The sequence below is a fragment of the Penicillium antarcticum genome, assembly GCF_028974205.1.
Source record: "Penicillium antarcticum strain IBT 31339 chromosome Unknown utg000001l_segment0_segment0, whole genome shotgun sequence".
NCBI lineage: Eukaryota > Fungi > Ascomycota > Eurotiomycetes > Eurotiales > Aspergillaceae > Penicillium > Penicillium antarcticum.
In genome coordinates this window covers 902704-916211 of record NW_026695299.1, presented here as the reverse complement: position 1 = coordinate 916211, position 13508 = coordinate 902704, and the positions used below count along the sequence as shown (strand labels likewise).

The 13508-nt window shown below is 47.1% G+C and overlaps 5 protein-coding genes across 5 annotated transcripts; 3 read left to right on the top strand and 2 right to left on the bottom strand.

Moving 5' to 3' along the window:
* Positions 1 to 433: 433 nt before the first annotated feature.
* On the top strand, positions 434 to 1076 carry N7508_000341 (terpene synthase family protein; the record flags this gene model as incomplete). The annotated part of the gene is made up of 2 exons (XM_058458426.1): positions 434 to 503; positions 691 to 1076. 2 exons carry the CDS (start codon positions 434 to 436, stop codon positions 1074 to 1076), a joined length of 456 nt encoding a protein of 151 aa, XP_058324648.1.
* An 850-nt stretch (positions 1077 to 1926) lies between these two features.
* Positions 1927 to 2961, top strand: N7508_000340 (zinc-binding alcohol dehydrogenase family protein; the record flags this gene model as incomplete). Its single annotated transcript, XM_058458425.1, has 1 exon — positions 1927 to 2961. One exon carries the CDS (start codon positions 1927 to 1929, stop codon positions 2959 to 2961), a length of 1035 nt encoding a protein of 344 aa, XP_058324647.1.
* A 216-nt stretch (positions 2962 to 3177) lies between these two features.
* On the bottom strand, positions 3178 to 5577 carry N7508_000339 (glycoside hydrolase family 31 protein; the record flags this gene model as incomplete). The annotated part of the gene is made up of 1 exon (XM_058458424.1): positions 3178 to 5577. The coding sequence occupies one exon, from the start codon at positions 5575 to 5577 to the stop codon at positions 3178 to 3180; it is 2400 nt and encodes a 799-aa protein (XP_058324646.1).
* A 438-nt stretch (positions 5578 to 6015) lies between these two features.
* On the bottom strand, positions 6016 to 7342 carry N7508_000338 (NADH:flavin oxidoreductase/NADH oxidase; the record flags this gene model as incomplete). The annotated part of the gene is made up of 2 exons (XM_058458423.1): positions 6016 to 7113; positions 7172 to 7342. The coding sequence occupies 2 exons, from the start codon at positions 7340 to 7342 to the stop codon at positions 6016 to 6018; spliced, it is 1269 nt and encodes a 422-aa protein (XP_058324645.1).
* A 1710-nt stretch (positions 7343 to 9052) lies between these two features.
* N7508_000337 (Zn(II)2Cys6 transcription factor) lies at positions 9053 to 11612 on the top strand (the record flags this gene model as incomplete). Its single annotated transcript, XM_058458422.1, has 3 exons — positions 9053 to 9124; positions 9185 to 11207; positions 11278 to 11612. 3 exons carry the CDS (start codon positions 9053 to 9055, stop codon positions 11610 to 11612), a joined length of 2430 nt encoding a protein of 809 aa, XP_058324644.1.
* Between the last annotated feature and the right edge of the window lie 1896 nt (positions 11613 to 13508).

Here is a 13508-nt window from a genome sequence, read left to right as displayed (position 1 = left end):
AATACGTACGTGGCCATACTTGGAAGCGGGGCCATCCTCACCGATCTCCGATCAAGCCCCATTGGAACAAATTTCTACACCGCTAAATAGAAATTGCGATTGATGCTTTGCGACCAACCTGATAAGGTGAGGAGATTAAGCGAACAAATCTAATGGATATTCCTGTCTCAAGTCAGAAGGGGGCTCGTAGACAAAAAAGACTTATACTAATTGATTTAATCTCTCGCGGTCGACACCATCTTGGCGGAATTTTGCAGGAAATGAGGGGCCATTTGATTAGAACTACTGCATAGGACACCAATCTTGAGCTGAAAAGTACGTGTGTTGTAATAACGTACAATCGTACCGGAGCACAGACCCATATGTGTAAACTACTTATCGCGAGAATTTCTTGACCCCCCCCCCCCCCCCCCCAAACGCATAGTTAACAGCAATGACTCTGTGCAAAGAAATTCCTACTCTAAAACCCCAATATCTCAAAGATATCGCCCCACCCTACCCTTGTAAGATCAACCCAGATCTAGAGGCATCTCGAGAACATCTCCACCAATGGATTACCGAACAAGGATTAGAACTTAGCCCGAAAGCACTCGCAAAGTTCAAAGCTGGGAAATCTGCTGAAGTTCAAAGCAGCAGATTTCCCAGCTTTGATAGCTCGATGCTATCCATGAGCACGCGGCGCATATTTAGATCTACTCAACGAAGTGGCTGGCTGGGCATTTTTGTTCGATGACTCCTTCGATCTAGCAACAGTCAAGCCCGAAGAAGCCGCTCAGACCTTTGATCTATATCGCAATGTCACGGCTGGCAAGCAGCCAGAAGGAGAGGAGCCGCCGTTGGTCGCCGTCTGGAGACGTCTTTTGAGTCGATTGGATGCTGATTCTTCTGAAAATACTCGATATCGATACCGCGAATATTGGGAATGGACAAACCAAGCAACGGAAAGAGAGGCACAACAGCGTACGAATGCAACATTTCCGGAGCTGGATGAGTTTATCGCTGGTCGACGGGCTAGTGGTGGTTGTTACCAAGCTTTTGATTGGGCAGAGGTTGCGGGCGGGTATGAGCTGCCTTAGGATGTCCTTGTGGACGAACCGTTTCAGCGCTTGGCGAATAATGCTATGGATGTCATTGCCTGGACCAACGATTTATTTTCTATAAGGAAGGATAGCAGGGATGGGAACGGTCCTGGTAATCTGGTACTTGTTCTCATGAGGTTGAGACAGCTCTCCTTGCAGGATGCCATGAACGAAGTCCGCAAAATGATCCGGGATTCTCTGAATCAATTTAAGAGACTTGATCTTGAGTTTCTCAGATCCACTTGCTATGAGAAATTGTCGCCATTAGAGAAGGAAATTGCCCAGCGTCATATTGCCGTTATGAAGGATTGGTTGAGTGGAAATTTTGAGTGGCATTTTCTCAGCGGTCGATATTATTGAGTTACTTTTGTCAAGAGCCTCGAATCGATTTCTCAGACATAATTATCTCAAGTCTCGTTCTAGCGGAGTGATTAAGTCTGCGTCTTCCGGTGGAAGTTTGTGTTCCGAAGTTGAAATAGGGTTAGTGTTGAGATCGGTTCCGGCGGAACATCTAAAGATGGAACGGAAGCATCATGGATGACTAACAAACGATAGAATCAAAAATATAGAGTAAATCAACGTAGAATTGAGGTAATTTTGGTCCGTGATGATTTTTCGAATCTAAGCTAAGATCTACGTGGCAAGATTAGTGATCACTGTGCATGCATGTAGACGCACAAATGGAAATATTGGCCCCGAATTTCTCGGTGGGGACGGGACAGGCCTGTTCCGCATATGTATCCAGGGAACCCTCGATCAAATATATGACTATTGCAAGCCCTGGAAAGTGGTTCCTCTAATCTTCATCTCTTCCGTCATACCTCTAGTTTCACTTCCTACACAAGCTATGCCTCACAAAGCCATTTGGGTCGACAGCTGTGACCAGCTCTCAATTCGGGAAATCGAAGAGAATTATGTCCCACAAGAAGCGGAGACACTCATCCAGGTGTCGTTCAGTGGAATCAATCCTGCAGATCTCAAACACGGAATCTACATGGGCATCAACGAGAACGTTGCCGGCTATGACTTCTCCGGAACCGTTGTCGAGGCCGGTCCTGGATCTCGATTCATAGCTGGAGACAGGGTTGCAGGTCTTACCCCTGCAATGAACCCTCGGCCCGCCAAGAACGGAGCTCATCAGCAGTACCTCATCGCACCTGATCTGATGACGTTCCCTGTGCCAGACCATGTCTCCATGGAACTTGCCGCAACACTTGGTGTTGCCATGCGCACGGCAATCGACGCTCTCTTCTGTGTTCTGGGACTTCCTGAGCCCGACTCAAACTTAGAAAACCCTGGTGCACTTCTGATCTGGGGAGGCGCCAGTGGCGTGGGAACAGCTGCTATTCAGCTAGCTGCCGCCGCTGGAATCAGGCCTATTCTTGTTACTGCTTCGCCACAAAACCATGAGATCTTGCAAAAGCTCGGAGCAACACATTGTTTCAATTATCGTGACGATGACGTAGTCGAACAGATTAAGCTCTGGGTGTCCAAGTCAGGAAAATCCCTTGACTATGCCTTTGATACCATTGGACATGTGGGATATGCGCATATGGCCGATCTGTGTTTCTCAAGCAGCTCCGAAGATGCGAGAGTCGTTTCCACCATTCCCCACAGTAAATCTCTAAATTGCTTTGCAACAACCGCCAACGAGCTCTCTTTCGAGGGCTTTACTGGCACAGTCACATTTGCGGCTCGGCTAGCCGATGCAGAGCGAACTTCTCAAATCTTGGAGCGGGCTGTGAACAAGTTGAAATCTCTTACGATGCCAACATTGAAGACAGTCTATGGATATGAGGCTGGCATTGAAGCTATCGCGGAATCCGCTGAGGGAACTGCGAGCTTTGAGAAGGTCGTTGTTGCGCATGAAAATGTCGTTTAGAATATGTTCCGCGTATGTGTAGCATGCTGAATACTTATCACCCCACTGCGCCATACATCAGCACCTGTGGGATATAGGAGAGAATTATGCAGACTCTTGATCCCATGATGCCTACAGAAATGGAAACATCTCAATGAAAACATGATGCAGCATCATATATTGAATTTAAATTCAAGCCCTGACAATCAAGAAAACGGGGGAACCACCCTCTGACGTTTACTTAGCAGACAGCGAGCATAACCGAATATCTGCCAACAGCAATTCAGACACAGGACCCACAATGGATTCTTCATACCCAAGTGATAGCAACGTGCCAATGACAGCATTAACAGGTTTCATGTGCTCTTTCAGAACCTTCCACAAGCGATCCTTAATCTCAAACTCGCATTGATAATCCAATATCAGACTTTCAAGACGGAGTGTCGGATTGATCACGCTGAGTTGAGGATCAGGACCGAGTTCAATAGTGATACAGTGATCAAAATTTGCAAATGGACACTCAATAAGCAGACTAGGCGTCTGAGTGGCTTCTTCAATAGTCACTTTCACATCTTTCATGCGATCGATACCATCACAGAAAACTTTCAGATTGGCCGGAGTATTTGTCACCGACAAGAAACGGAATTTTGAGGGCCGGTTTAAATGCTCTGCGGTCACTTTCCCTTCCGCCTGATTATAATAGATCATGAATTTGCGTTGCTTTTTGCGTACTGTCAAATTGGGCGCATCGTCAGCAGGATCTTCCATAACACTTGTTTCAGCGTCACGGCCGATTACAACAAGGAACTCGAATGCGCCTGGATTCAAGCAACCGTTTGCAGGAGCTGGGTTGGCATCCAGAGGAATGACGGTTCCTTCACGAGCCAGAGCGGGATATTCCTCCAGCCGTCGGTGAAACATGACTTCGCGGTCTGCGTCGTATACTTGACCAGTAAAAATATCGACAAATCGAGGACCAGCAGGAAGCCATGCTCTGACTGTTCCCAAATTTGTTTTCCTATTCCGAGGCTCAACAATCGGAGCAACGAGAAGTTTGGATCCAAAGATGTACTGGTTAGGGAACGAGTACGCCTGGTCGGAGTCCGGATGAATCCAGTACATTGGCTGCATCAATGGCTCGTCTTCAACAGAGCCGATCACGCTGCACGTATACAGGAACGGTACCAATCGATGTCGGAGCTTCATAAAGTTGGACATGACTTTCTCGTACTCCTGGCGATACAACCACGGCTCCTTGGAATTCCACTTGGAGTCCGAAGAGTGCAGACGAAAGATGGGGGAGAAGACGCCGAGCTGGACCCAACGAGTCACGAGTTCATCGTCTCTGCCTCCAAACATATGGCCACCAATATCGTGGCTCCACCATCCGTAGCCTATATTTGAAGCTGTTGCCGTGAATTCCGGTTGGAAAGCCAGCGAATCCCAAGTTACTACTGTGTCGCCCGAGAATCCCACGGGGTATCGCTGGCTTCCTGGTCCCGCGTACCGGGAAAAGATAAGAGGAGTGGAATTACCATCTCGTCCATGATCAAGATAGTGAAAATGGTTCAACAGCCAAAGAGGATCAAGGCCGGGAATCTTAGAGTACGGGCCTTGTTGCCAGTCAATCCACCAGAAATCGCATGCCATATTCTCCAGATTACGATGTAAGATTTCGAGGTAAGCTTTCATGAACTTGGCGCTAGAGGCCTCAAATAGAATAGGCCGTTTCTGGTCGGTATTATGACCCAGGGCCTTGGCCATCTCCTCATATGAATCTTCGTGTGAATGAATCCCATTGTGAGGGTGATCGTTCAGTGTGATTTTGAGGCATCTTTCGTGCAAGTCACGGCGGAACTGCTCTGGGTTTGGGAAGAGCTTCTTGTTCCAAGTGTAGCCAGTCCACCCGGCATGGGGTACACAAGGGTCTGACACTAGATGCCAGTCCATGTCAACCACAGCGACTGAAATAGGAATATCGTGTGTGCGGAACTTATCCATGAGCTGAACGTACTCGTCCTGGTGGTACGCAAAGTACCGGCTCCACCAGTTTCCCAAGGCAAATCGGGGCAGTATAGGCTGTTTTCCGGAGACTGAGTAGAATGCTCTGATGGCAGCTTTGTAGTCATGACCGTAGCAGAAAAGGTATCCATCTATGCGATCGCCAGGTTTTCGGCCAGCCACGAAGTCTCCATCAAAGAGCATGGATGTTGAATCATCGAGGGCTGCGTACCCTGCTTTAGAAATGACCCCCTCTCCCATATCACAGCGTCCATTGCAATTGTCCAAAGTTCGAGCTGTTCCTCCCAGGTTGAGCTCTTCTGAAAGTCCATATTGCCACGGAGCCCCCCAGTTGGTGTGTTTGAAATTAAAATGAACGACCAGCCCAGCAGCAGAAAAGCGATTCGTGTCGTAAATTAGGTGAAAATGGTCAGTGATGATTTCAAGATGACCATCGTTCTTAACAATGTGGAATTTTGGCGTGGGGAAGTGGCGGTTGATTGCGAAGGTGGACGCTCGGTCCTCGAAACAGCCATCAGCGGCCCATTCGTACCGAATCAAACGATCAGCGAGGATTGTGAAGCGATAGGTTGGACCAGACACGATGGCCTGGGGTTTTGCGACGGGCTTTGTCATGAAGGCCATCGCCTGGAAGAAATTGGCATGCAAGACTAGTAAAGTTCCAAGGCTGTGGGAGCAGCATACTTCTCTACGGTGGTTTTTATACGCCTCAAAAATCTTTAACTAAAACACCCCAAAGATTGAGCGAAAGTTTCAACGAGAAATCCAGCGATAGGCTCAGAACTCCGAGTTCATGCTGATCGGGCAGGCCTGCAGGCCTTTCGGAATACCCCGACGATTTCAGCGAGGATTTCACCGACACTTCAGCCAATGAACATGGACAGTACTTTCTCCAATTTCCCACAATGAATGCGGTTCCCCTCTCTGCCGGGATACCGAGGATCATTCCTGGGGTCGAATTCGCAGAGTCTAACCCAGATCTGGGCTTGGGATTGACGTGAATGGATGTGAATGTGGTGCAGTAAAGTTGGAGTTAACCTGGACCTATCTAACTTATTCAAACAATGTGACCTTCATCGCATTCGGCTGGATATACTCCGACGCATTTTGCCAGCTAGTAAAACCCCATCTGATCTGTGCGGCCATAGAAATCTCAACATCCAAGTGCTTTGCATATTGCCAGGCCAAGCCAGTATCTCGCTGGAAGGCACGTCCGACCAGAACGATGTCCACATTGTCCTCATTCAGGATCTTTTCAGCTAGAGTACCGCTGTTGATCATACCAACAGCAGCAACAAGAATCTTATCCCCGACTGCCTTCTTCACCGCCGTTGAGAATGGAACCTGAAATCCTGGACCCATAGCACCTGTGAGCTTTTGCTCAACATGGACACCGCCACTGCTGACATCAATCACATCGATACATTCTTGTTTGGCAAGAGCTTTGGCAAATTCCACGGTATCCTCCAGCTTCCAGCCATCGATGTCCGGATTTTGCACCCAGTCACTAGCAGAAACACGGAGCAAGAGAGGCATATCTTCTCCCGCCGCATCACGGGTGATTTGTGCGATCTCTAAGGGAAGTCGAATGCGGTTTTCGAGGCTACCACCATACTTATCAGTTCGGTTATTGGATGCAGGACTCATGAAAGAGGACAGCAAATAACCATGGGCATTATGAATCTCAATCAAATCCACCCCAGCGGCCACGGCCCGCTTAACTGCAGCGGCCCAGGCATCCTTGAAGTCATGGATGTCTTCCACAGTCATTGCCTTAGGTACAATGTCATTATCGGAGAATGGGATCGCACTAGGCCCCTTCACGTTATCCACCCAGCCACCTGCTGCATTGGTCACAGGAGTTCCGCCGAGCCAGGGCGGCAAAGAGGAGGCCTTGCGACCAGCATGAGCCAGTTGGATACCAATTTTCTGGCCCTGGCTATGCGCAAAATCGACTACGTCTTTGAGAGGCGCAATCTGCGAGTCTTTCCAGAGACCAGCGCAGTAAGGGGTGATGCGGCCTTCAGGAAGCACACCAGTAGCTTCCATGATCATCAAACCAGGTCCACGTTGAGCAATACCGCCATAGTGGGCGATATGCCAGTTAGTCATATGTCCATCGTCAGCGCTATACTGGCACATGGGAGCCAGCTGTCGAACAGAGTTAGCTTCGAGATACATGATAAAGGAACTAATGCACGAAACTTACTCCGAGCCGATTCTGGAAACTCTGGCCCCTGATAGTGAAAGGCTTGAAGAGTGTTGGGATGGGCTTTCCGCTTGTTTGAGGATCGCGTGCAGTACCAGCTGGTGGAGATTGTGCCGGGGTAAAGTACGAGATGCCCTCGGCAGCCGGGAGGGGGGCATCGGACCAAGTCATACTGTATGGCGAAGAATGACAATCAAAAAAAGATAATTCAGAAGGAGAAAGCCTTATTTAAGAACTTGCTATTCGTTAAGAAAATGTAATCAGCTTGTTGATTTCAAATCGATAGTCAGGCCTTTTGTTCCGGAATGAAATCTTCCACCGGAACTAGATCAGTGTCTGCAATATCCACCACCTTTGCACAAGATTGATTTCACGCAAATTAGCTTGATTTTTAAGCAAAAAAGTATACATCCACCGGTATCAGCTTGGTAAACTAGCTTAGAAATCGTAAATGCACTAACCCTGCGTCTGTAGGTGGGGTATGGGTAAGAGGTCAAAACTTCCACCGGAAGTTGTTTGATGTGTACATAAATGTCACGCCACTTTGTGGCTTAGGTTCAATTAAATCACTCGGTATGACGCTAGAAAAATTATTGCATATGGACCTAATTTCATTCTTTCGCCTGAAGAGGTAGCCTTGAACGATATAGTTCAGGTCAATGAGCTAGTAACCTGAGGTGAGAAAACTTGGGGCTTTAATGCTAGAGGGCAATCCATTGGTGCTGCCAAACTGTTAGCTTATCTTCACACTGGCGTCCGGTAGTTGAACACCGTTCGTAGCCTGTTGGTTTGAGGCAAAGAGATTTGGGTGGTTAAATCAAAGTCATAGATTTGTAAACAGCGCCAGTGGGTTAGTCTTGCATATTGTACATACGAAATCCTCAAAGCGAGTTTATCACTTCATGCATTACTTTTTGCTTATTCTCGGTTTTCTTTGTTACCTCTTCTTTGCTCATCTTGGGGTGCTTTGGGCTTTGGGCTGTAGTTGTTTAAAAATTGTGGTTTCGTCTTGTAGGGGCGAGACTTCTGGCCCCTGTTGTATGACATCATCAATGCGCAATAATAGATGATTGTCAGAGTAGTTAGAAAGCTGAGATTAAAATGCGGTCGGGCTGCTTGGAAGCTAAAATCTTTCATGTAAATATGTTTGATACTCGCCTCTGTTCGCCAGCTCCCCCCCCCCCCCTGAGCCAGGGTAGCGAGCGAGTGGTCGCCGAAAATGCCGTCGAACTACGCCCAATTACAGAAGCAGGCTTCTTGATAAAAGCATTGCTAGAACCACGCTCAAAAAGTCTACCGAGTCCGCTAAATTCCGCCATAAATCAAGTTTTAAAAGCTTGTCAAATCAAAATACGATCGGTAGCTATTCTCGAGAAGGAAGTAAGCAATTTGCGCGCTGAAGTCGAGAAGAAAGCGCGGCAAATGACTCAGTCTACAGATCAAATACCTACCGAGGATTATCTATCAGCTTTAGAAGCCCCTACATTAGTACTGCAGCTAGGGTTTACAATTGAGGCACTGGAGCCCCGTGAGGCAAGACAGCGTCCGGCACTTTCATAGCCACGTACGAGAGCCTTACCAAAATGTGGAGCTTGTGAAATTGAGGGTTATAAGAGAAATGTATGTACAAATAGACCTTGTTCTTAGCTTATTCAGTCTAATGGCGTTTTGGTTGAGATAAATGCATTTAAAATTTGTAGGTCATGTTAGGTGGGCTCAGAGATGACATAATCATTCTCCAACTTCCGGTGGAACATTTGAACGACTCCCATGACTAGATACTGCTCTATCATTGAAGTTTCGCATGGAAATGAATGATTTGCCGCAGCCATCTGACTAGGCTAATCGAACGGACTCGGACTTGCCGGTCTCCGTGATAACATGACGGGATCCCGTCCCGTAAGACAACGTACTGCGCAGGCATGCAACCGCTGCCGCCGGCAAAAGCTCAAGGTACGTCTCGAGCTATATTTTGCCATTTTCATAGGTCTTAATTTTCTTCAACGGATTTAGTGTGACTCTAATCGGCCATGTCTTCTTTGTGTCCATTCGGGGAATCAGTGTGAGACATCTGCACGGACTCCTGCAAAATTAACCACCGGAATCACCAAACGACGCCAACGTACTAAGCCAGCTCAAGATGTGCCGGGCTCTAGTGGGCTCTCTCAAGGTAAATCTGCAGCTCCATCTGCCAAACCATCTAGTAATGATCACACAACGGAGAAGCAACCGTCAGAAAATGTCTCCACCCTTGACTTCGTTCGACAAGTCTTCAATGAAGCAGAGACCGGTCGCAGCGTCACCAGAGAGTCTGTCCTTGGCGACTCTGGTATAGCCATTCCTGAAAATATCCGCTGGTCTCTAAAAAACCTGCAGCTTCCACCAGAGAGCGTCATGTGGGCTGCCATAGATGCATATTTTAGTCGTGCGCATTGGTTCGTGTTGATGTTCCATGAACCGACTTTTCGAACTACTGCACAGCGAGTTCTTGCATCGACTTCAGGAACTTGGGAAAGACAAGAACTGAGCGACGTGATTGTCGTCTTGATGGTGGTAACAGTTGGTCTGAAGGCCGGGTCACTAGATCACACCTGGCCTGGATGTTGCATTCTCCGCGCCCTCAATCTAGATCATTGTGAATTGATGGTCAGTATCATATCAGAGGTCCGTCTACATCTGCTTGATTTGATGGAAGACTGTCGCATTGAAGCGGTGCAAGTCTGCCTGCTCCTGTCTTCGATATACGGATACCATAAGTCATCTACCCTCGCCTGGAATACGATCGGCATGGCTATCAGGGCAGCGATATATCTTCAGCTTTACAATATCTCCCAGGAAGGCCAGGATCCCATCATTCATCAGCTGCGACGGCGGTGTTGGAACACTGTGCTTGTGATGGATACGTATACCTCTATGGTCTTCGGGCGGCCAGTGTCCATAGATACACGGTTTTCGAGCCTGCATCAAATCCAAGACCTCGATGATATGGAGATTAACCCACTGTTACTGGATACTCCAGTCTTCCAGGAACTTGGTACCACTACCTCTAGGGCGCCCTTTCACAATGCCCAATTCAAATTGTATGATTTGATACGTCAAACTATCTCGCACATTATGCATCTTCGATCAAGCGATTCAAAAGATGATTTTGAAGCAATCAAGCGTGCTACATATGAATCAGAGACAATGTTGACAGAGTGGCGTGGCAAAATACCTCCATTATTTGATTTTTCCAAATGGACAGAGAACAATCGCCAAGAAAGACTGGACCAGGGTCTGCAGAACGCTACACCAGAAGCAAAACAAGAGGCCAATATTATCATCTTGCAGGCAGCCACCATGCAACTAAGCTATGACGCGGCTCTGATACTTTTCCATCAACCGTTGCTCGAGTATAAAATGCGCAGCAGCATGCCTCAGTCTACATCCATGATTAACACAGTACACCAATCACTTGGCGTTGCCGTCGAGGCGGCACATCGATTATCTCAAATCCCGGTTCATTTGTTCCACACGCACTATGCCATATCATTCCTCTTCATGCACCTTTTTACCGCGGGTGTTACATTGTGTCTTGTTCCACCCAGCCAGCCATTTACTCAACCTGCGCAACAAGCGAAAGCTGCCGTTTTCAGAATTATAAAGTCGAGCCGGGCAATGCGCAACAAGCACCGCATAGCAAAACAAGCAGAAGAGCTTTTGACCGAGCTGTTGACGGTTACTACACGACGAGAGATGGATAATGCTTTATCTGCGTCAGGAGCACCCCAGGAAACCCGTCCTATATCATCGCAAGTACGGGAGCCAGCCCGGTCCAGCCACACCGACACACAAGACCAGATCAATACCCGGCCTTCAAATGTACTAGGTTGCCCTTCGTTATATCCTCCTAACATGCAAAATACCCATGCTTTGGAGAATTATGCCATGAGTTTTGAGTCGACTGGCACTGGTGCCGACCCGGGCTTACAGCTACCCACCGCGCAGCCGCAGGCTATAAATCACTTTGATGACATTTATGATACTTCTGGACAATGTAAGCCCTTGAGCAAAGCTTTGCATTGCTTTCATTCAGCGAATGCTAATATGTGTACAGCCATGTTCAGTCTACTTTCAGATTCTCGATATTCGGCTTGGGATCTGGGATGCACATTTCCTGAGAGTGGAGAACATCCTCTCCTCCTTTAATATTTCAATGCGCATCGAGCCCCAATACGGCTCTTCTACGCCAACTGGGAAATTAACCGCGTATCATAAATCAAAACGCAACGATGGATCCATGTATTCGTCGAATCAAAGCGCCTTAGATGTCTTCCCAATCTTCTTCTCCTTCTGCTACGTAGATGTGAAAATTATAGGCTATGCAAGACCAATTTTCTTGATTAGCTTCGCTGCCGCTTTCGGATTCTCGCAGAAGCGAGTGGCGCGATGGGCCTTTTGACGTTAAATCCGAGAAACGTAAACTGCGCCTATGGATTAGCGGTTGATTGGCACAAAATCTGGCTTTCGTGTACTCACCTCTAGTCATTGACTTCATAATTTGATCACACTGCCTCGGGATACTTCCCAAGGCACCCCTTCTCTGTCATGTTTGTTCCAAGACAATCACTTATCATGAGCTGAAACAGTATTTTCTGATGAACTGAATTGCGGGACATAGGAAGTGACTTTCTGGGCCTCTATGAGGGAGCTATGCTGGTTTTCAAATCCATGGGTTTCCCAGAAGCGACATATAATATTCCCAATATATAAAGTGACCTCTCAATTTGATAAACTATGTCGGCTCACTTGTGGACTCTTTCTTCTTAGTATCCACAGGCAATCTACGCCACTCTATCGCAAAAAAACACGACCAGAGCAATGACCGCAATTGCAAGGGTTAACAGAAACAAATTCCTCAAAGCAGATCCAAATGCATCAATCCCCTGGTCCAATAGTACTTACTGGTGGAACGAGACACCTGAAGTCTGCCGCGCCTGCAGCAATCACTACTGGGTGCCACCGCGTTATAAAGGCGCTCAGGGTCGCGCTCAAGTATTTCACAGCACAGGGTGATTGCTTAGTGACCAGTTTCTTTGTTTAATAAGCAGTCGGATGATAATGCATTTCACAACCGAGTGGATCAGCAACGCGAAAACGCGTCAATTATTTAGGCCTCCCTTCGTCAAACACCCACTATGCCACCAATCCGTACACAATCCTAAACCGGGCCCAACCCGAGCTCTATTTTGAATTCCAAACACTGCAAACACGCTTAGGCTCGTGACTACATAACTTATGCACTGTTTAACTATATTATTGAGTATCTCTATTACGAAGCTACCTACTTTCTGAGATACCTCGGAAAATAAGCTTTAGACGTCAATATTCCTATAAGCTCTTTCATTAAACGTCCCTCGGGGTCTAAGGCTTTTTATAAGGTCTAGTGAAAAGTAAAACTTTGATCGATTGACTAACTAGTGGTACTCAAAGAAGTCCTCAACTGAGAAGCTGGTGTGGGTTTCCTGGGTGTTTGTGGGAGGGGCCCGGAAGCCCCCACGGATGGGTCCGTCATCGGTCCGGGGTTAGCTCCCGCTCGGTACACCAATACGACAAATTTATATCGCAATTGGAGTTTGACGCCGCGATCCCCTGAACCCCTGGGTTCGAGACCTTGTCTTTTCAACAAGTGCTCTTCCTCGTGATCCTGTACAGACGCGCTCAAATTCAGGCTCGCTATTATGAGATTTCAAATATATTGTAGGTTTAGTCACATGATGATAAGGCTTTGGAAAATGTTAGTGCTAAGTTCATGAATACTGCTTGGAACCCGGATTTATAGTATTTTCGAGTACGTGAGTTTTTCATGACAAGCATAGAATAACTTTAAATAGCCGGAATTAACAAGTAATAAAAGACAGAGATCACAACGCCCTTATTGGCTGAGCAAGTTACGGAGTACAGCAAGTTCCAACAAAAGTATTGGAATTATCTCCACTATTGATGTCCCTCATCCTTTGTGCATTTTGTAGTATTCTTTCTCATGTCGGCGGAAGGAGTAGATTAAAGCGCTAAACCGCACTCGGAATGATCAAACGACACCATCCGCTTCGAGGCTCTGCAAAGCTGTACAGTACGGTATAGTAGCTAGGTCAATTATAAAAAAGATTTTCATCAAAGCACGTTTGGCTCACAGTGAAAAACTTGACAAACAGCTGAGTTGCTTTACATATTGACATCATAAAAAAAGAAGGTACTGCATGGAGACATTTACTGCATATTCAGTCCCTAGTTTGCTATAGCTTGGCCTCGAGCATTTCAAAGTATTTAAGTACTAGTTAGGTTTTCCTTGCAGTCT